Source organism: Hibiscus syriacus, unplaced genomic scaffold, assembly GCF_006381635.1.
Source record: "Hibiscus syriacus cultivar Baekdansim isolate YM2019G1 unplaced genomic scaffold, ASM638163v2 tig00116971_pilon, whole genome shotgun sequence".
In the NCBI taxonomy this organism is placed as follows: Eukaryota; Viridiplantae; Streptophyta; class Magnoliopsida; order Malvales; family Malvaceae; genus Hibiscus; species Hibiscus syriacus.
The window spans coordinates 3,690,627-3,713,726 of record NW_024063495.1 but is presented as its reverse complement, the minus strand read 5'-3'; the positions used below and the strand labels follow the sequence as shown (position 1 = coordinate 3,713,726).

At 34.5% G+C, this 23,100-nt stretch overlaps 2 protein-coding genes across 2 annotated transcripts; both read right to left on the bottom strand.

The window, feature by feature from the left end:
• Nucleotides 1–12,224: 12,224 nt before the first annotated feature.
• LOC120192148 (purple acid phosphatase 15-like) lies at nucleotides 12,225–19,933 on the bottom strand. Its single transcript, XM_039194983.1, has 9 exons — nucleotides 19,918–19,933; nucleotides 15,421–15,798; nucleotides 14,854–15,045; nucleotides 14,186–14,513; nucleotides 13,883–14,094; nucleotides 13,572–13,762; nucleotides 13,128–13,412; nucleotides 12,758–12,875; nucleotides 12,225–12,415 (listed from the first exon to the last, which is right to left on the bottom strand). The coding sequence occupies exons 2-9, from the start codon at nucleotides 15,695–15,697 to the stop codon at nucleotides 12,225–12,227; spliced, it is 1,794 nt and encodes a 597-aa protein (XP_039050914.1). The 5' UTR covers nucleotides 15,698–15,798; nucleotides 19,918–19,933.
• Nucleotides 17,364–19,907, bottom strand: LOC120192147 (small ubiquitin-related modifier 1-like). The gene is made up of 3 exons (XM_039194982.1): nucleotides 19,620–19,907; nucleotides 18,076–18,225; nucleotides 17,364–17,432 (listed from the first exon to the last, which is right to left on the bottom strand). The coding sequence occupies exons 1-3, from the start codon at nucleotides 19,722–19,724 to the stop codon at nucleotides 17,364–17,366; spliced, it is 324 nt and encodes a 107-aa protein (XP_039050913.1). The 5' UTR covers nucleotides 19,725–19,907.
• Nucleotides 19,934–23,100: the final 3,167 nt, after the last annotated feature.

Here is a 23,100-nt window from a genome sequence, read left to right as displayed (position 1 = left end):
CTTATCAGACTTAAGTGCAGTATAAATTGAATGTGGTTATTCTTTTTCATCATTTTGCATGCTCAGGTACACTTTAGGTTTAAAAATTCCCTTCTTGCTTCTAGTTACCATGTGATGACTAGGGACAACCTTGGAGCTTGATGCAACATTTGAGTCTGGCTGTATTATCTCCTATTGCTCACTCATTATTTCATTTTCAGGACTTATATGTTGCTCAGCTCCAGCTTCTTCAACATCAAGTTCAGGAGTAACAGAATGCATCGAACCATCATCTTCATCTTCAGCATATTGGTTCATCAACCTGGAGTCAGATTCTTAAACTGAACCACCTACAGATGGTTGCGTATTGACTTGTGGATTTTGTGCTATGCAATCATCAACTCGGGCACACACTCTATGAGCACCATTGATGACTGCCAGTTTTCGAGAAGTCAGTTGACATGTGTCAATTATTTTGTCATTGCTTCCTGCAAAAGGAAAATAACACTCATCAAAGACTACATGCCTTGAGATATAGATTTTCCCACTTGGTGCTAAGCACTGATAGCCCTTATGATGAGCACTGTAACCAAGGAATGTGCACGGTTGAGACCTAAAGTCCAGCTTGTGTTGCTGAAACACTCGAAGATGAGGGAAGTACCTGCACCCAAACACACGCATACAACTATAATCTGGAAGTTTGTTATAAAGGGCTTCAAAAGGTGACTTTCCATGCAGAACCTTAGTGGACAGTCTATTTATAAGGTACACTGCTGTACTTACAACATAAGACCAGAACCTTAATGGAACTGATGTTTGTGCCATTAAGACCAAGGTTGATTCAATAATGTGTCGATGCTTTCTCTCAACAACACCGTTTTTCTCTGAGGTGTGAAGGCATGTCAAACGATGGGGAACTCCCATATTGGCCAACACAACAGTTAATGGTATGTATTCTCCACCCCAGTCAGTTTGAAGTTCTCTTATTTCAGTTTCAAACTGAGTTTTGACAAATGCATGAAACAATTGAAAGGCGTGTATTGTTTGATCATTGTTCTTCAGTAAATAAACCCAGCAGTGCCTCGTACAGGCATCCATAAATGACACATAATACCTGAAACCATTCGAGACTATGTGTGAAGGTCCCCATAAATCAAAAAAACTAACTGGAAGGGTTTATCATACAATGTGGTTGACTCATGAAATGATATTTTATGACTTTTCCCCATTCGACAAGCTACACAAACATCTTTACTCTCTTTATTGAATGAAGAGGCAACATCAACCCAATTTGTTTACAAATTTGTATCAATGGAACATGAGCAGGATGCCCAAGTCTTTGATGCCACAAATCATACATTTATTATCATTGATCTTGACTTATTGTCACAAGGTGTATGATCAACAACAAAATGATATAGACTAGCAGTCTCCCATCCTTGCAACATCACCTCTCGAGCTTTCACCAAGCAGTGACTTGCATGAAACTCGAAAAATACCCCATTCTCTCTAGCAAACTTAGAGACATATAAAAGGTTTTTAGTAACATCAGAAACATGCAAAAGATTATTAATATAAAGAGCTCGAGAACTAGTTTGAATGATAAATGAACCAATCTTGTATATATCAAGATTCTGTCTATTTCCCACAACTAACTTACATGGTCCTGAACAATCAGACCCATTGTTAAGTTTGGAACTGTTTGGGGTGATATGGCGAGTAGCTCCTGAATCTATAACTCATTCATCCGAGCTATGTACTGGTGTACATCCATTATTTGTATAGGTATAACATTCATTTTCAAAACCAGTTGCCTGTGCATTGAAAGATTCTTGTTTGTCAGCCAACACTCCAGAAAATGATTGATCAAACCGATGCCAGCATCGATCCACAGTGTGACCCATCTTTCCACACAACTGACATTGTACCATTGCTCTTCCATGACCTCGAAAACTAGTTCAGCCACGAGAGTACTGCTGTGAACTTCTTTCATTCGCAGTGTACTGTGAATCAACAAAACGATCATTAAATTTTCTTTGGTTGTTATTTTGAACATGCATGATATTAGCACTGAGAAGCGGTTGAGATTGCGCTTGAAAGATTTTAAGTTGAGCTTCAACATCAATTAATATAGAATGAACTCCATCAACTGTGAAGGCATCTTTGCTTGCAGTAATAACAGCAACAAACGGCTGATATTCAAATGGAAGTCCATTTAGGATTGTGGCAATCTGATCAATATCAGATATCGCACTGCCACATGCTGCAAACGCATCACAAACTTCTTTGATCGAAGTAAGGTATGATCGCATGCTCTCATCTCCTTTCTTGATGGCCCGTAATTTGTAGTGCACGCTCATTATACTGGTAGTCAATCGATTTGAAAAGAATTTAAGCACAGTAGCCCATACCTCAGCAACAGTTTTAGCACCAACAAATTGCGGGAGGAGGTGATCACTGATGGTGGATAATAGCCAAGAGGCTAGGGCACTATCTTGTGCGACAAAAACATCATGCTCTTCATTGATTACAAGATTACCATCAGTATCCAATATTCTCTCAGATGGAGAGCAAAGATCGCTGGTGAGTAACCTCTCAAGTCGATGACTTCGAACTGTTAAGAGGACCTGCTACTTCCATCGAAGGAAATTCATCTCATCAAGCATGATGTTTATGCGTTTATTAGTGAACATCTTGCTGGGCCTCAACGACTCTGATCCTTCAAGAATGTTTCCAGGGCCACCGAATGCCATGACACCAACTCTTGCAAGAAGGATTCAGAATCTTGCCAAGAAGTATCACGCAGCAGAAGAGGAAAAGAAACTTATCCTAGAACCAGCTGAGCGATTGATACCATAATGGAAAACTGAATGAAAATAGAAACTGATTATTGTTATTGATTAATTGCTTTACAAGTACACTACTTATCTTTATATACAAGTAACGGTGCATATGTAACAGCCATAACAACTATAACAGAAAGGTTGTTATGTTGTAAACTAACTGAGCTCACTAAGCATTGCTAAACTGAAGCACACTGCATACTCGTTCATGCTTGTGCTGTAGTCCATCCAATACTCGGAATAGTTTCCGGGGCGATGAACATACCTTTTGCTGCTGGCTTCGAAATCTTCGCCCAACTCCTCTATGTTTCATGGGGTGTGTCTTGGTTGTGCTGAGCCAATGGTTACTGAAACCTTTATCGGATTGATGATTTGTGAAGCTTTGATTGATTCCAGGCCATTGTTAAGGCACCTGCAACGGTGGATTTTCGATAATGGAGTGGATGACTGGTTCTGATGGACCGAACACAGTCGGTTCCGTCGGAAACAACGTGACCTCCATTGATGGAGAAGCTGGAACTGAAAGCGGTGATGACGAATCCCAAATGATTGGATTGTTCAAAAATGGTGAAGCTGTTGGGATTCCGTGACTAAGAGATGGCCATTGCTTGTTCATGAAGGTTTCCATTTTAGGAAACTGATAATCCAAACTCATGATTTTGACCCCAAAAAAATCACAATAATTGAAAGAGATGCGAAATGATCAAATGAAAGCACTAAGGCTTATATATAATCCTCAATCCGAAGGTTAAAAAAATTAATTGCGTTAATAAAAAAATATTATTTGTTTTAGAGATTTTATATTTTAATAGTTAGATCATAATGATCGGCAGTGAGTAAAACTCAATTTAACTTTAAAAATCGATATTTTCGATTCGAATCGAATAAAAAAACTCTATTCGAATTGATATCGAGTTGTCATTTCATAAACTCGACTCGAAAAAAATTCAAAGTTAAGTCGAGTTATAAAATACAATTCAAATAAATTGAAATTTTTAGTAATTAGTTGATTAATTTTCAAGTTTGACTCGAGTCCCTCGAGTCTGTATAATATATGTATATCACATATGAAAAAATATAAAGAAATATTTATGCATTGTATATGGTTATAGAAAATCATTTAAATTGAAATTAAATAATATCATAATATTATAAATATTAACAATTAAATTTAGATAAAAACTATAATAACTCGATTTGGCTCGGCTCCACTGGATTTTATAAACTTAACTCGACTAAAAAAAATTCAAATCAAATTTAAGTTATAAAATAGGATTCGTCAATTCGAATAACTCAAAAACTTTTGACTCGATTCGAACGAAAACTCATCCCTAATCCTCGACTAATTAGATCAATTGAACTAAAAGTCGATGGTCTGACAATTTGAATATTGGGACAAAACAAAAATAATTTGAACCGTTAAAAACCGAAAATTGGGTTAAAAAAATCATTCAGTTCAACTTGTTGAACCGATTTTTGAATTTTTAAAATTTATTTTATTAATTTTTTAATTATTATTGAATTAGTAATTTAACCAGAATCAGGGACCAATGATCAAACAATTTATGATGTCATATGTAATTTCATTTTTTAATGTTTAATCATTTATTTATTTTAATATAGATATTAAATAAAGTTAAGCATTAAAACACAAAACAATATCGTCATTGTCTGGTGCAACTACTACTCCCACCATTTTTTACTTAAATAACTTCAACTTTTTATTGTTTTTTTTTTAATTTTTAAAATTTTATAATTATTTTTTGGGTTTATTTTGAAAAATAAAAAATGGAAAATAAAAATGTTAAAAATTATTCAAAAGAAATAATAATTAATTAAACCGTCTCTAACTCTAGGATTAAAAAATATTGAAACCAAAATCATTATTGAATTAAAAAAGGAAAAAGAACAGGCTCAGATACAAAACATTATCTTGTACAACTAATTGTACTAATCAATCATATAATTAAAAAATAAATTCTGATTAGTGGGTAATCTGTAAATTCCTATTTAAATCCCGATTGAGACTTAGGTATACACTGACCCTAGAATAAAGGAGTCACCTCTGACCTAAACTTTTTGATTACCAAAAAATATGTTTAATAATGTCATCTGTTTTACTTGGAGTTTAATAATAGAGTTTTAAAGTTTAGGGTCTAATAAAATTCAAGTTTTAGGATTTAAATTCGTTAAACAATGTATACGACAACATTTAAATTCAGTTAGTGAAATTTTTTCACTATTAGTACATGGACTTAAATATTGAATTTTAAGGTTTAGAGTTTAGGGTTAGGAATTTATGTTTTATTGTTTAGGACTAGAATTTGAGATTAAAGATTTTAAATTTAAAGATTAAATTTTTAGAGTTTAAAATTCTTAAATAAAACATGACATCATTTAAGCTTGTTCTTAAATTCTTTTCATTGTTTATATAAATTAATAAACAATAATTATATATATATATATATAATCATAATGACTTTCATGTAGAAAGTCAAAAATAAAATAGCATGGGGGCTAATTTATTCTAGAGAACAGTCGGTTGCTTTGATTTAATTTAAAATTGGATGCAAAGTTGTTTGAAAAATAAAATGGGAAAATTGCAAAATTTAATCCCTACACTTTAGGATATTTATAAGATTAGTCTTTAAGCTTCAACTATAAATACCCTAATCCATTTAGCTTCAAAATCATCCCAAATCATTTTAGTTTTCTCTCGATACTAGAGAATTTAGAGAGTTTTCTAGAGAGGTATTTTCTCCTTTTTTACCAAGAGAGAATTATCATTGTTTTCTCTTAGGTAGATCGAGATAAGTTGTAATTCCTATTTTCTCATAGTAAAATTCTTCTACATTTGCCCATGGTTTTTATCCTATATTATTTAGGGGTTTTCCACGTAAAATTTGTGTCTTCTTTATCTTCATTTTTATTTTCTCAAATTATCAGTTGCGATTTTGCTCTATCCGATAGCCATATTCCGCAACAATTGGCATCAGAGCCAGATTAGAGTGTGTAATATCTACTTATTGTCTTTGTGGTTGCCACCAAAATATGGATCCTCCAATATAAGAAAATAAGAAGGTATTACTCATTCTTTGAAGGTTTCAGAGAACTATTCACGATAGTGAAATAGTGGGAGCTATCCGTAATAGAAGCTATGACAACGGAATTTGATATTAAAAAGTTCAATGGGAGAAATTTCTCATTGTGGAAATTGAAGATGAAGGTCATCCTGCGGAAAGACGGTTGTCTAGTAACTATCAGTGAAAGGCCGATAGATTTCATAGATGACAACAAATGGATCGAAATGGACGAGAATGCTATGGAAAACTTTCATCTAGCATTAGCAGATGAAGTATTGTCAAGTATCGAGGAGAAAAAGACATCTAAGGAGATATGAGATCATCTCACCAAACTGTACGAGGCCACATCTTTGCACAATAAAATTTTCCATAAGAGGAAATTGTACACTCTCTGTATGCCAGAATCTACTTCAGTGACGGAGCACTTAAACACACTGAACACGTTATTTTCTCAACTTACATCCTTAAGATGTACAATAGGAGAACAAAAATGTGTTGAACTTCTACTTCAAAGTCTACCTGATTCGTATGATCAACTCATCATCAACTTGACAAACAATAATGTCACCAGTCTAGTCTTCGATGACGTTGCAACTGCTGTTCTACAAGAAGAAAATCGACGCAAGAACAAAGAAGACAGACAAGTAAATCTGTAACAAGTAGAACCGTTGACAACGATGAGATGGAGATTAACAGAACGTGGCTAAAGTAGCAGCCACAAACATGGTAGATCAAAGTCAAGAAGCAAGAAGAATTTAAAGTGCTACAACTGTGGAAAGAAGGGTCACTTGAAGAATGATTGTTGGAGTCTAAATAAAAACTCCAATCCACAAGGCAATACCGCAAACACTTCAGATGATGGAGATGCTCTATGCTGTGAAGTGTCAACCACTGTAGAAGGAAGAAAAAGATTTATAGATATATGACTCATTGATTCGGGAGCAACACATCACATGACCTTACGAAGAGAATGGTTTCATCATTATGAACCTGTCTCAAGAGGATCTATGTATAGTTGCAATGATCATGCCTTAGAGATCGTTGGCGTGGGAACCATCAAATTGAAGATGTATGATGAAACAATCAAAGTTGTTCGAGATGTGCGGCACGTGAAATGATTGAAGAAAAATTTATTATTCTATGGATTGTTGGATAATAATGCAAGCAAGATTGAAACACGGAAAGGAATCGTGAAGGTGTTCCGTGGAGTGCTTGTGGTGAAGAAAGGAGAAAAGATAGTTGTAAACTTGTACATGCTGAAGGGAGAGACTTTGCTAGAAGCAGAAGCCTCTGTTGCCTCATGTAGTTCAGATTCTGCAATGCTATGGCATCAGAAACTTAGACATATGTCAGAACAAGGAATGAAAGTCCTTGTGGAGCAAAAGCTACTTCTAGGCTTAACAAAGGTATCACTTACTTTGTGTGAGCATTGCATAACAAGTAAGCAGCATCGATTGAAATTCAACACGTCAAATTCTAGAGGTAAAAGTGTTCTAGAATTGGTTCATTCTGACGTATGGCAAGCACCAGTTACATCTCTAGGTGGAGCAAAATACTTTGTCTCATTTATTGATGACTACTCCAGGAGATGTTGGGTGTACCCTATTAAGAAAAAGTCAGATGTGTTTTCAACTTTCAAAAACTTAAAGCGCGGGTGGAACTTGATTCTGTAAATAAGATCAAGTGTTTCAGAACAGATAATGGAGGAGAATACACAAGTGAAGAATTTGATGACTTTTGCAGGAAAGAATACATCAAAAGACAGTTCATAGTGGCGAACACTCCTCAACAAAATGGAGTAGCAGAGCGGATGAACGAAACCTTATTAGAAAGAACAAGAGCAATGCTGAGAGCTGCAGACCTAGAAAAATAATTTTGGGCAGAAGCAGTCAATATCGCCTGTTATTTGTGAATCGAGCTCCATCAACTGCAATAGAGCTGAAGACACCAATGGAGATGTGGACTGGTAAACCAGCTGATTATTCAAACCTCCATGTATTTGGAAGTATTATGTACGTGATGTACAACTCCCAAGAAATCTCAAAGCTGGATCCAAAATCCAGGAAATACAAATTCTTGGAAATGCTGATGGAGTAAAGGGGTATTGCTTGTGGGATCCCACTACCTGCAAAGTGATCATTAGCATAGATGTTATCTTTGTAGAAGATAAACAACAAAGAAAATAAGAAGATGATAGCGCTGAAAAGTCAGAGACTACACAGATACATGTGGACAAGGAGGTTTAACAAAGAGATTCTTCTGAAGCAGAACCAACATATGATGAACAAGAACCAGAGAGTTCTGAAGCTCCAACAACTCGTCAATCAGATAGTGTGAGAAGATGTCCCAATTGGCACTCAGATTATGTTATAGAAGGAAATGTTGCATACTACCTTTTAACAGATGATGGTGAGCCATCAACATACCAGTAGGCAATAAACAACTCAGATGCTTCACTGTGGATGATGGCGATGCAAGAAGAAATTGAAGCCCTTCATAAAAATAATACATGGGACCTTGTGCCACTACCACAAGGAAGGAAGCCAATTGGTAATAAATGAGTCTTCAAAATAAAGCGAAATGGTGACGATCAAGTTGAGAGGTATCGTACAAGACCGGTGGTCAAAGGATATGCTCAAAAAGAAGGTATTGATTTCAATGAAATCTTTTCTCCTGTGGTTCGACTAACAACAGTTCGAGTAGTCTTGGAAATGTGTGCTACGTTGAACTTACATCTAGAGTAGCTAGATGTTAAAACAACTTTTCTTCATAGAAATATTGAAGAAGAGATTTATATGCTACAACCTGAAGGTTTTGAAGAAGAAGAAAAGAAGAACTTGGTTTGCAGGTTGAACAAATCTCTGTACGGTCTAAAGCAGGCGCCGAGGTATTGGTATAAGAGATTTGATTCCTTCATTATGTGCCTTGGATACAACAGACTTAATACAGACCCTTGTGCTTATTTCAAGAGGTTTGGTGATAACGATTTTGTTATATTGTTGTTGTATGTGGATGACATGTTGGTTAGAGTACCCAACAAAGATCATATTGAAGAATTGAATGCACAACTGGCTAGGGAATTTGAAATGAAGGACTTGGGATCAGCAAACAAGATTCTAGGGATGCAAAGTCACCGAGACAGAAGTAATAGGAAAATTTGGCTTTCACAAAATAATTACTTGAAGAAGATCTTGTCACGATTCAACATGCAAGATTGTAAGCCAATTTCTACCCCTCTTCCTATTAACTTCAAATTATCCTCCAATATGAATCCTAGCAGTGAAGAAGAGAGGATGCAGATGTCTCGAGTGACGTATGCATCGGCAGTGGGAAGTTTAATGTTTGCTATGATATGCACAAGACCAGACATTGCACAAGCAGTGGGAGTGGTTAGTCCGTACATGGTGAATCCAGGCAAAGAGCATTGGAATACAGTAAAGAGGATCCAGAGATACATCAAAGGGACCTCAAATATTGCATTATGTTACGGAGGATCGAATTTACTAATCAATGGGTATGTAGATTCTGACTATGCAGGGGATTTGGATAAAAGCAAATCTACTACAGGATATGTGTTCAAAGTTGCTGTTGGAGCTTTAAGATGGGTTTTAAAATTGCAGTCAGTTGTGGTTACATCCACAACAGAAGCAGAATATGTAGCAGCTACATAAGCCAGTAAAGAAGCAATTTGGTTGAAGATGCTATTGGAGAAGCTTGGGCACAATCAATAGTATGCCTCTCTATTTTGTGACAGTCAAAGCGCCTTGCATCTAGCAAGGAATCCAACATTTCATTCAAGGACAAAGCACATACGAGTTCAGTACCATTTTATTCGTGAAAATGTGAAAGAAGTGACGGTCGATATGCAGAAGATCCATACCAAAGATAATATAGCATATTTCATGACGAAAGCGATCAACGCTAATAAATTTACTTGGTGTCGATCCTCTTGTGGCCTGTCAGAGACGTAAACAATATGATGGTACAAGGTAGAAAGAATGGTGTGAAGATATGATTGTTCCAATCAAATCTTCAAGTGGGAGATTGTAGAAAGTCAAAAATAAAATAACATGGGCCGACTAATTTATTCTAGAGGGCGGCCGGCTTCTTTGATTTAATTCAAAGTTGGCTGTAAAGTTGTTTGAAAAATAAAATGGGAAAATTGCAAAATTTAGTCCCTGCATTTTAGGGAATTTACAAGATTAGTCTTTAAGCTTCAACTATAAATACCCTAACCCATTTAGCTTCAAAAACATCCCAAATCATTCTAGTTTTCTCCCAATACTAGAGAATTTAGAGAGTTTTCTTGAGAGTTGTTTTCTCCTTTTTTTACCAAGAGAGAATTATCATTGTTTTCTCCTAGGTAGATCGAGAAAAATTGTAATTCATATTTTCTCATAGTGAAATTCTTCTACCTTTGCCCGTGGTTTTTACCCTATATTATTTAGGGGGTTTCCACGTAAAATTTGTGTATTCTTTATCTTTATTTTTATTTTCTCAAATTATTAGTTGTGATTTTGCTCTATCCGATAGCCGTATTTCACAACATTTCCACCACTTTAAGAAACCTAAAATAGAATGAAAAAAATAGGATTGGAATCCCACTTTTTATGTTTATTTTAAAGTATACAAATGATCTCTCGATTATAAGACATTATTTTATTAAGTCATCTGACTATTAAAAGTTATAAAATGGTCTCCCAGTTATAGGGTGTTGCTTTTTTGAGTCCCTCAACTATTAAAAGTTATAAAATAATCATCTGACTATTTATATATTTCATACTCGTCGTTTTTTGTTAAAAAATTGATAACAACTGAGTTGGACGTTAACATGTTGGCTAAGATATGATAGTTGTTTGAGATTTTGGGATCAAACTTTATCATATCACAGTCAGCAGATTAACGTACAACTCAGATTGTCGTCAATTTTGTTTTTTAAAATGACGAGTTTGGAACATATGATAGTCGGTAACCATTTTATAACTTTTAATAGTCAAAGGAAAAAACAAAACAATGCCTATAGTTATGGTCGTAACTCTTAATAATCGAATGACTAAACAAAATAGTTCCCTATAAACAGAGGACTATTTGTGTGTTTTACCCTTTATTTTATTTGAGATTCTTATGGACGTCGGTATAATCTTGTAGTTATCATTTGATTAGTTTAATGATGTCGATGATAAGACAAATGTAATTAGTGGTTTGGATGGGGCCGACAATGGAATCTATGCGTTAGATGGGTGAAAAGAACATGCCATAAAGTGCGAGCGGCAGACCAATTGTGTCTCGCCACGTGTCAAAAAGCTTGTGGTCCTGAATTGCTGACCACAAATTAATTCTGGTTTAGAAGACGTGAGGTTAATTATGATGTTTGGTAAAAAGATTAGGACTACAACCAAAATAGTTTTTATATTTAAAAAAATTAAAATCAAATTAAGGATTTGTTAGAATCGAATCGATTTAAATATATTTTTCTTTAGATAAATGCAATTTTATTTATCCAGAAGTAGCAAACAGCTACAAATAAACAACACGTGACCAAAACAATTAACACAAAACAAGAGCAAAATTCCCACACCAGAACCTATACGGGTAAACCACACAAACCCAACAAAACAATTCATCCAAGTCCCATTCAATGCACAAATACCTATTAACAGAATTCATCTTGTGAATATTCTTTCCAAGCAGACTCTACCGAACAGCCTCTTTAACCCGAGTAATCAGAGTCTGCTCCTGCATATGCTTCCCCTGAAAAATCCTCACATTCATCTCTTTCCAAATCAAATAAACAGCAGAATTCCAAGCAAGTATAAGAACAACGATAAGGAAAGACCTCCCCCTATGCATGGTAGTAGCAATTCAATTATGTATTCCAGTTCAGAACCCTCCTATGCATGTTGCAAGCCTTCAAGACCCCATACCAAACATTTTTAGAATATGGACAACCAAAAAAACATGGTCCCTAGACTCATGATCATCATTACATAGCGCACATCCCCTCTCAACCTGGATACCAAAAGCACCGAGTCTATCCTTCGTAGGCAATCTATTCAAAATAATCATCTATGATATCACCGAATGGCTAGGAATATGTAAGGTATGCCAAACCAACCTATGCCAAAAAACACTCTCCTTCTTAGTTCTAATCGTATCCCATAACTTAGCAGCCCCAAGATTTAAGTAGAATTTTTTTATATGGATATATATTCTTTTCGAAGTTCAAATAACTTGAAAATAATATATTTATGTTCATATTTGAATATATGAATTTAAAAAGGATGAAAGCAAAACCCTCATGTAGTAATTTCCCCGTAATTCATACAAATGATTGTGATCCTAAATGACAAAAATTGATTCTAGTCATGTACATTGTGTAAATCAGAGAAAAAATGTGTAGTATGTATGATGGTACATAAGCCTTTTCCTGAGTATTATGAAGCTGCACCTCTCTCGTCTCTTTTCCGGGCATGAATCCGGTACTTCCTACACCTGCGATGGAAACACACCCAGAAAATAATAAGCAAGAAAACTACTCAAGAACAAGCAGAACTATGTTACTCGAGTTCCGGTGTTTGCATGTGTGCTACATATGTATTCGGAGGGTCGATTGTACACAAGTGTAGGATACGAATTCCCCGATAAAAAACAACATAGGGGCATGTTATGGAGGTCGTACCATCAAAATAGAGAAAAGGAATGTATATGTTGGGATTTGAATTCTAGGTGTGGAGTGTTTCTCTTTCCATGGTTCATGGTTAATATATACAGATATTCAGTTGTTTGTGCAGCAAGTCATCTTCCCTGTCTCAGTTTTCTATGGAATGGATCTTAAATCAAAAGCCTAATTACCTTCAGTTGGACTGGGGCACCGATCTGGCTGTCGTACAATGTAAATTACATCGGCACCAGACGAGTAGTGGTCCTGATTACGGTACCAAATCCACAAGGCATGAGTCTGGTTTTTCACCTGTAACCCACAAAAACATTACCCATCAGAAACAAATACCTACTTGAAGATGTTTCAGCAAGGTTTCCATTTGATACATGAAACCCTGTTAAAATGTAGTGATACAAACTGAAACTTCAATGATGATGCTCCGATTTTTTAGCCTTTTTTGGGGAAAAATAATTGAACATACAAATATCGGGTACATATCCATACCCGACTCATTCGCGAGTAACAGTATGCGCAAGAGAGGAAGAGAAATAATGTGTGTACCTCAAGAATCCCATAGCCAAAGCTACTTTCTCTATAAGCACTATATCCAGGCTGTTCATTCCAGCAGAAATTACCAGCTGCCGGACCGGATGTAAAATTGAATCCACAAAAGCCACCCATAAATCCATCTGTGATGTTGGAGGAAACCGGACAATTTCCAGGTTCATCAGCATGCTCAAGTGCTAAATTCTTTTCATTGCCACCACTACCAACAGTGATATGAACCGGGCCACACGGATCCAGCGTGTAGTTATATACTCGGTTTGACCTCTCATAGGCATTAACCTAGTTCATTGTCAAGAATATTATATCTCAGTTCATTTATAGCATGAAACAGATCAATCAGGGAAGGAATGTTTTAACTGGCAACTCGAAGAGACTGATTTTAACATCAATGATTTTATCTACACAGTGCGCGCGCACGTGTTATATATATATACTTACTTGTCCATTGAAAACAGTATCAACTCCATGTTTATATAGTAATTCTTCCATTTCCACTCTCATACACTCTGCTTCTCTATAATGTTCCTTGTAGGTACTGTACCAGGGAGGACTCCAAGCAGCTATCAACCATGGTGTCACACTTCGGTTGACATTACTCAGGTCTCGTTCCAGCCATTTATACTGATCGGCTGCAATCGACAGAGCAAGGTACTCTCAGTTCTAGGAAAGTAAACATGATCGGTGGACGGAAAAAAAGAACATATACAAAATGAGAAGGGAAAAATAAAGAAAGAGGTTGATGACTTTACATGATTTATCATAGGGAACATATGCACCAAGCATCACGAAATGTATACCACCAGCATCGAAAGAGTAGTACAATGTCGACCCACTTTCATCGTGTGTGGATGCAAATCGAGAACTATAAGCAGCGAATGTCTGATTATCAGCTTGTTTTTCAATCTCATGTTCCCCTTCTATCACCATTGTCGGAACAGTAGCTGTTAGAATCTGCATAAACCTGCAAAGAAATATCCCGCCTTCAAATTTTTGACTTGACAGGATAGAGTGAAGAAACTAATAGGTAATCAAGCAAGATATGGAAGTCTTACCTTCCCCAGTGGTCCCAACGAGGCTGAAACGTTTCTTGGCGAAGAGTTTGTGGACCTGAGCAATTTTGACAATCAGACAAAGCTCCGTCGGTACGATATAAATCCGCGAAACTTAAATCCCCAACCAATAAAGCAAGATCTGGATGATTGGCTACCATGTGACTAATCGTTGTGCTAGTATTATAAGTAAGACCGAGGCCTCCAACCACCGCTATTCTGCTCGGATAGTCCTCAAGCGGGGAAGGCATGGTTCTAAAATAATGAACATCACTCATTGTTTTATTAGGATCTCCACATTGATATTCATACATAGTATCAGGTTCCAACCCTGCAGAGAGACATGATAATAGTAATGTTGAAACTAACCAAAAAGATTCGAGATTATATTTAAATGCAACTGAATGCACATGCCTCCTTCGTTGTGTCTCAAGAAAAACACATTGAAATAATGGGGTTATGTCCATATTTATATACCACATCAAATTTCTCTGATTTCCCAGTATGATACTGGGAGCATTACACAAACTGCAAAGAATTTGATATTCGATAAACGAAACAGAATAGACTATAGCTGATGAACTTTGTGATTCAAAACAGAACAAAATGGTTGAAAAGAATAAAAAAGTGCATAGTTCTAGTATCAATAAGAATGTATAATGCACATATACCTGTGATAAGAACACGGTGTATAATCCCAGAAGTGTAGTTTTCTAGTCCTCCAATAGGATATTGTTGACTGTAAACAAATGAAGTGCCTACAGCTTGATTATTTCGATCCGATCTGTAGACTCCATATCGAACAACACTGGCTACACTTTGAGGATCCAATAATTCTACATTATCACCAATTTGAAATTCCCCTGAAAATTTATAATAGTTAATAAACAAGAAAATGCCATAAGCAAACCTGGGAAAGACAAAGGGGGCAATCGAATCAAGTTTCTTAAGCTCAGGATACACACATGATTTATTTAGGGGTCAAATTTATAAAATTTAAGCGACGAAAACAGATTATCAATAAAAAATATAAAAAAATTATCTAAAATATATAAAAATTTAAAATTTTCATAAGACGAATGTCCACACCCGTCCCCTCGGTACATCCCTAAAAAGGGTATACAATACAAAACACAAATCTCTCAACAAAACATCAATTGGGACCATAATGACAAGAACATTACATGTTTGTAAAAATTGAAGATTACATATGAAGAATGCATCAACTGAGTAACTACCTGCGATCCATGAAACCCAAACCGAACTGAAGTTTGAAGATAGAGAAAGTGAAATTTGCTCGGGCTGAAACTCAATCGTTGGCCTTATAATAGGGTTCTTGTTAACAGGTAATCTAGTAACTTTACCAACAATGGCGTAATCTACAGGCACAGTCACTGGCTTGAAGGGTCCTTCAAGGGTTGTTGGGAATTGCCCATTAACAACAACAAATATAAAGCTTAGCAGAATCAGAAAACTCGGTACTATCCTGTTTGAAGACTCCATAGCCAAACCCATCACCGGGTTTTCTCTTGCATGGAGAAAGAAGATGACTATCAGAAAATAACAAAGGATACAAAGCAAAAATCAGAGAGAAAGAAACACAGAATAATCTGAAAACACACACACGTATATATAGATGTTTATAAACCAACGGAAACCATGATTCTAATATTTTGACTTGGTTTAAACTTCAAATTGCCAGCAATACTTTGAATGATGGAAGTATAATATATATATATATATATATGTTAGAGTTGTCTTACCAAATTTTTGATCAGCCAAAGAAGGTTGAGACAGAAGTTTAATTCGTGTAAAATTTTATTTCATTTTTTGTAAGCATGCTGGTAAAGAATAAAAATTTCAGTTTGAGTAAATTTCTCTTTATAGAATTGTTTTTATAAACAAGGAAATTATCATTATAAACCCATATTAGGAATTGAGTAAACTTTAAATTATGTTTAAACGTAATCTTTTTTTATTTTTTAATATAGTAACTTTTATTTTCTTTTGTTTATACCTTTTTAAAGATTTTTTTATGTTAAATGTTATTTATTTTATTATCGTTTTACATTTATTATTATTGTACATTTACTATTATATATATATATATATATATATATATATATTATTCAAGACAATATTGTTATAATATTTAATATTAATTATATGTATTAATATCGGTTAATTATACGCGAACATTTGTTTCTCTCTAAATTATGTTTATTCTATATTTTAAAACTAATTAGCATTTTATTGTTAATATTATATAGTGTGCGTGACTTTTTATTTTCTTTTAATGATTCTTAGTAGATAGTTTTGTTTCTAATTCGAATTTTATTCACATGAATTATATTATAAATATTAATTTATTAATTAATGGATATTTTTTATAATTTAATTATATTTCATTATGAAATAAACAAGATATTACTAATATTTTTTGATAAAAAAGATATTACTAATATTTTATTTGAGTAAAAATTTTTAATAGTTAAATGATTACAATGTAGTATTCATTCAGAATCTGTTTTAGTCAGTGACAATGTACACACACCCTGTAAACACATCTCCTCGAACTTCAAACCTTTAAAAAAAACAACATTCTCTTTTTTTATCTAAGTAAAATTAAATCCATTTAATTAAATATGCATGCTTTATTAATTGAATTTTAAATTTAAATTAACATTTAACTTTTTTAGTATTTAACTTTTAAAATTATTTAATTTAAAGTCTCTAGATTTGCATAAACAAAGTACCTTGGTAGTTAAAGACTTAAAAGGATAAGTGTTACCTTTAGAAGTTTTTGAATATAACCTTTACAAAGAATATTTGAGTGGATTGAAAATATTTCTAATAAATACTACTTTATATTCACTTTAAATTAATAAAAAAATATCTTTCGATTTTTCTGAAAATAATTGTCTTACGTTTTATTTCGTTACTACTTTAAGGTCAACCCGTCAATGTTCATAAAAAATATCCATTATCCAATAAATATTGACTTAATTTTTAATACTAAACCCTAAATCATAAACGTTAAACAAAAGATTTCGGCTACATAAGTTCGATACCGATAACAACAATGACCACACAAATATCATCGGTCGCCGTCCGATATCAATATGTTAAAGAGATTTAACAATAAAAATACGATGAGAAAGTCACATAGTTTGCGGCGAACCTAGAAGCCGCCGCCACCTCCCGTTTGATGAAACATGCAACTAATTTCAGCTCCGTCCTCCAGATTTAACTTGAGAAAATAAGATTTTAGACAGTTAGAAACCATGAAATCACCACTTTGGAATTGCATGAATGTTCGTAAAGAAACGGAAGATGCAAAGTCTTGGCGAAAAAACAGTTACAAGGGGATTTAGCTTTGGATATAAGCATGCAGATAGTTTAGGGTGAAAAGTACTAAAACTTGAATTAGTTCAACGTCGAACATGTGATTCACTTCTATGTCATTCGAACTCGAGCGTAAATATCGGATATAGGTATGGTGAAGCAGTATTAGAATTCCTAAAACGTTTAATATCGACTGAAATCATAGGACTGAAGGGTTACCCTGCACATTATATTGTAATTTAGAGAAAGCCGACTTTGACTCTATGTAGCTCCAACTCTTGTTTTTTCCGATACCATTCGTTTTTTCCGACACATGGTATCTGAAAACCCAGAGAAATCTGACTACATCAGTGTCGAACGTATACAAACATAACCGACAGGACCGACACTTACATACAAGTCCGAGAACATAGCTTTGAGCCATCAAAAGGTAAAATTCCAAATGAATATATGATCAACAGTCTCAGTGAACTGCCTTTTCTTGAAAGAATGCTCCATTTATAGCCATTTAACAGATCGGAAGCATGGAAACGAAGAAAAAAGGGTACCTGAGCAGCCGAATATTTCCCTAGAACACGAAGACCTTCATGAAAAAACCGAGCAGTCCGATAGTCGAATTGCTTCCTTCTACAGTAATTATGAAACAATACACTTAACTTGAGCTTGTGCCGAATAGTAAATGTCAAACGAGTCCCATCCTACATAAACACAAATGGTTAAAAGTGTCGCGCATCATGCTAAGGGATGTCCAAAAGTTGCTGAATTGTAATATCAACAAAAGACAACAGTTAGCATATGCTGCAAAAAAGCCGAACGAACAAACAACCAATGCATTTGTGAAGGTATAGCAAGAGAACACACTGTTTTTGCAGTGTACTTTGAATATGATCATGCAAGCTGAGCTATTCGAAAGGTGACGAGAATATCCGATTAGCAGGATCATTGAAAAGATATTGCTATTGTTGCCCCCCTACTCCAAACTCGAAAAGCAAGTTCAATTCTAGCACTAACAGTCTAGCTATTCTACTTAAACCTAAAAGGATCTTTAGAGTACAAAATCTAAATCCATTTACAGCTTATTATCTGATCTGATCCTGGAAAGTTTATCTTTAATAGCTGATGTTTAAATATGCTTTAGCAACAACTCGATGTTTCTTGTGGGATCTTGATGTGATAATTCACTCTTTTTCCCCTGTAGAACATGCCAACAGATATAAATAATTGTAGTGTGCATGTGTGCGTATGTGTGGGCGCGCACCTAATTGAGAATAAATCTCACAAGTGCTTTTAACAACTTGAAAAGCACCAAAGAATCATTCCAATGTTGCTCGGACTTTTCATTTTACTTGAAGTACTCATGTCCGACACTCGTGTCGGACTCATAGATGTAGGGGTATGACCTCCAACTCCAAGGACCCTCCAAATACACCGAAAACCTAGGAAGAATCTAACCATACTAGTGCCAGATACGTAGGCATATCCGGTACTTATACCCGAGTTCAAGTAACCTAGAATCATTATATTCAACTTACTAAAAGACATCAATAACATGAAAATAAGCAAAGTATACCATTTTTGTTTGGACATGCAGAGTGTTGGTTCTTCATAGATGTAAATGATTTTTCTTTCCTTATTTTTTTCATTTTTCCAAAATTTTGACATGCAAACATTACAAACAAACACAGATTTTAACATTATAAACGGTTAATCTAATCACAAATTAGCTCATATAAACCATTTTGAAATGAACAGTCACTGAAACCCCCGCATTTTCATCATACTAAGCCATTAGACACTGATTTTTCATCAACCTTTAGCCAATATGAAACCCATCAGCTTCTGTTTGAATACCAAAAACATTTCAACAAACACTTGGAAGGAAGGAAAATGCAAGATAAAGAAAAGGGTTTCCAGGATCAGATCCAAACACCAAATGTGGTTCGTTTCATCTCTCGAAAACTATTACTCCTACAAGCAAATTCAAACGATTAGATACAAAAACAAAAGGAATCCCATAATTTCTAAAAGAAAATACCACGTAGAAAGGATGAGGAGACAAGGAACAGAGAAAAAAAAAAGAAAAAAGAAGTACCTGACCCCTTATATGAATGCTGATTCTCCTCTCACGTAGTTCGGCACGGTTAACGATTTGACCACTTCCGGTAGCACCAACGCCATTGCTGCCAGTTTGGGACATTTTTGTAAGACACGCAGTTGTTTAGATGAGGAAAAGGAGAGAGAAAACGAAGGTTGGAAGAAGCAAAAACTGTAATGGGAGCTTTGGGTTTCAAATCAAAGAAGAAAACAAAAGGGGGATCATATCTTCTCTGGGAGAAATGACAAAAGATATGGATGCTGCCATGTGCAGTAATGGTTACTATTATCGACAGGCAAAGCTCCAAGTGTAGTAGTTTCAGTTGATGAAGAGTTTTTCCCAGAACAGAGCGAGACTTCCCTGTGAAAGTTTTGGGAACTGCTACACGAATAGCGAGTATGAGGTTAACAAGTCATTTTCGTTTTAGGTCATTTATTTTTCTTAAATCATATATTTAATGTTATATTTTAGTTTTATTTTGGTCACTCACATTAAAAATATAGAATTATTAATATAATATATTTTTTGTTGATGATATGATATTACCTTATTGTGACACATAAACATCACCATTAAACTTTTTAATACCGAGTGATCAAAACGAAACTAAAATATAACGTTATGTATGATTTTGAAAAAAATAATTGAATGATCAAAATAAAACTACAAAAATAGGTGGATGACTAAATAAGTAGTTTAACCATATATTTATGTGTTGTTATTAGGCTTGCTCAAAAGTACTCGACCCGAACTATCCGACTCGTCAACCCTGTGTAAAATTACCATATATTTTATAGGTAAATACTTTATTTTGCGGGTCGGGTATCCAACTCGTTACTTTTAGTAGGTGTAGACACTCATTTTTGTCAGGATCTATAAAAATATTATTAGTATATTATTATTATTATTAATTATATTATTCTTATTAATTATTATTATTACATTTTGCAGGATCTCATCAAAGCCCAATACAATCAAATGAGGCCCATTACAAATCCATAACCCAAATTAAAAATCAAACCCAACAAAAGACCCAAAATCTAACTTAGATCCAGACCCGACCCGAGGACCCAGTAACCTGACTCGAATCGCCCTAGATTCTACCCAAAATAGATTAGGGTTTTTAAACCCTAACCCTAAAGCTACAATCGTCGTCGCCATGCACAGAAGTTGGACAATCCATCATCGGTGCGTGTGATGCACGCACTGACTCTTCAACCCCCAGACCGGCGCGTGAGCCACCACCGACAGCCTCCCGAGCCGCCGTCATCATCAACCTGTCAAACATTGCACCAAATCAACCCCAACAGTAAATAAATCACCCAAGTCAAAAAAACCCCAAATTAAAAAAACCTTAAATCCCAAAAATCTGGAATTTCACCTAAAATAAGGAAAAAATCTTCTCCCTACCTAGCTATCATGATTTTCCATCCAGAAAAGATGAGGTAAAGGAAAGAGAGGGGGATTCGAAAAAATGAGGTGTCGCAACTATCTTTCGGGTGGACCCGCAATTGGGCTTCGACTTAAATAAGTTGGTTAGAGTCGCTACCGATCATTTAAAAAATATTTAGGTTGATCGGACACCATCTTACCTGATCTGCGTTTTACTAGAAATATGTCGGATTCGGGAGTCGGTTACAGTCAAAGAAGGATTAACACCCTTGAACTGCCCTTTCAGTACTATTTAATTTATCGGTTGTCTTAATTGCAAAAATTGATATTTAAATTAAAACTTACAGTCTCAATTTGAATTACTTACCATTGATCGATTTAAACTACCTCTAAAAAGTTGAAAACGTTAGGTTATAAAATAAAAGAAATATCAAATAAAAATTAAATCTAAAAAAACAAATCAAAGAAGGAAATATTAAATTTAAAAATGTTATATAAAAATGTTAAAAGAAAAAAATAAAATAAATGAAGAAAATATTAAATTTTAGAAAAGAAAAATAAAAAATATAAAAAATGTTAAAACAGAAAATAAAAGTAAAACAAAACAAAATAAAAAGTATGAAAATAAAGATAAAACAAAATAAGATAAAAAGGGAAATATAATAAAATAATAAATAATTGTAGTAAAGATAAAAATGAGTTTTTAAAAGTTGTTTTTAAAATAAAAGATAAGAATTAAATAAAAGAAAATAATTAAATAAATAATCTAAAGAGATTGAGATAAAGAGAAACTTACATTGAAAGCAACCTCAAACTTCAATTTTGCCTCAAATTCCTTGGATTATCGAAACAGATCTTTACTTCAAAATTCACGTTGGCTTACAAGGTCAATTCTTCGTTGCTGACTCGGATTATGTTGTTTCAACAATAACTGGTTCCGATCTCAGTTTCCTCTTAGCAAATAATTTTGCTAAGTGTGTTCTCGGAAAGTCGAATATGAATTCTCACGTTTGGGACTGCGCATTCTCTTTAACCTTCGGCTTAAAAGAAAATTAGCTAAGCATGATCAAAGTCATACTTAGCATAATTGTTGAAAACGAAAGTTAAAAGAAAATAAAGAAGTGTGCGAAAAAATAGAGAGAAATCTAGAGAGAAAATGAAGATTTTATTCTCAAATCTGTTGTGTTTTCAGATGTGTCTTCATAGGCTTACCTTGAAAGGGTATTTATAGCCTTCAAATTCCTAAAAACAAGCTAAAGATAAATCCTAAAATAATATCTTTTATCCTAATTAAAATACTTAAAACTATTTAAACTAAAATACCTAAAACAAAGATAAAATAAAATAATATTTAAAATAAAATCCTTATTGAAATATTAACATCTATTTAAACCAAAATACAAAGATAAATTATAATATTAATATATATACTAAATAGCCCCGGACGAAAATGGGTGTCTACAGATGCCCCTCTTTGTCCTTTTTCGTCTAACGAAAAATAGGACAAAGATAAAATGACACAAATTTTCGTTCAGTAGTTGCGGATGACTTCTTCGTCGCGAAGTTGTGTCAGTCTTGAAATGATATCCTTCTTCATGAATTCGGAATTTGAATATGAAGGTGGCTTCTTATTGCCAAATCGTAGTCAACCTTGGTCTTATTCTCAGTTTAAAGACCTTAGTTTGAAAATTCAACCGAAAATTAGTTCCTCGACGCTACCATATGGTTGATAGGCCCTCGAGCTGAATGAAATCTGTTAGGATTTTCGGAAGCTCGAAACGACAACCGGAACGATTTGCAAAGAGGGGTCGGAACGGTTTTGTGTTTAGGGAGTAGGGAGATTGAAAGATAGAAAATTGCACAGCGATTTAGAGTGGTTCGACTTTATCAACCAAAGTCTACATCCACTACCTTAGCTCCTCACCAAGGATTTTCCAACAAATTCACTAATTTGTTCTTTCTTTTGAGGACAAAGAGATAACCTTACAACTCCCTAGTTTTTCCGGGCTAAACTAGAACTTTTCCCTAGCTTTTACATGGGCTAAGCTAGAACATTTCCCCTTTACAAAAGGATAATAAGTGTAAA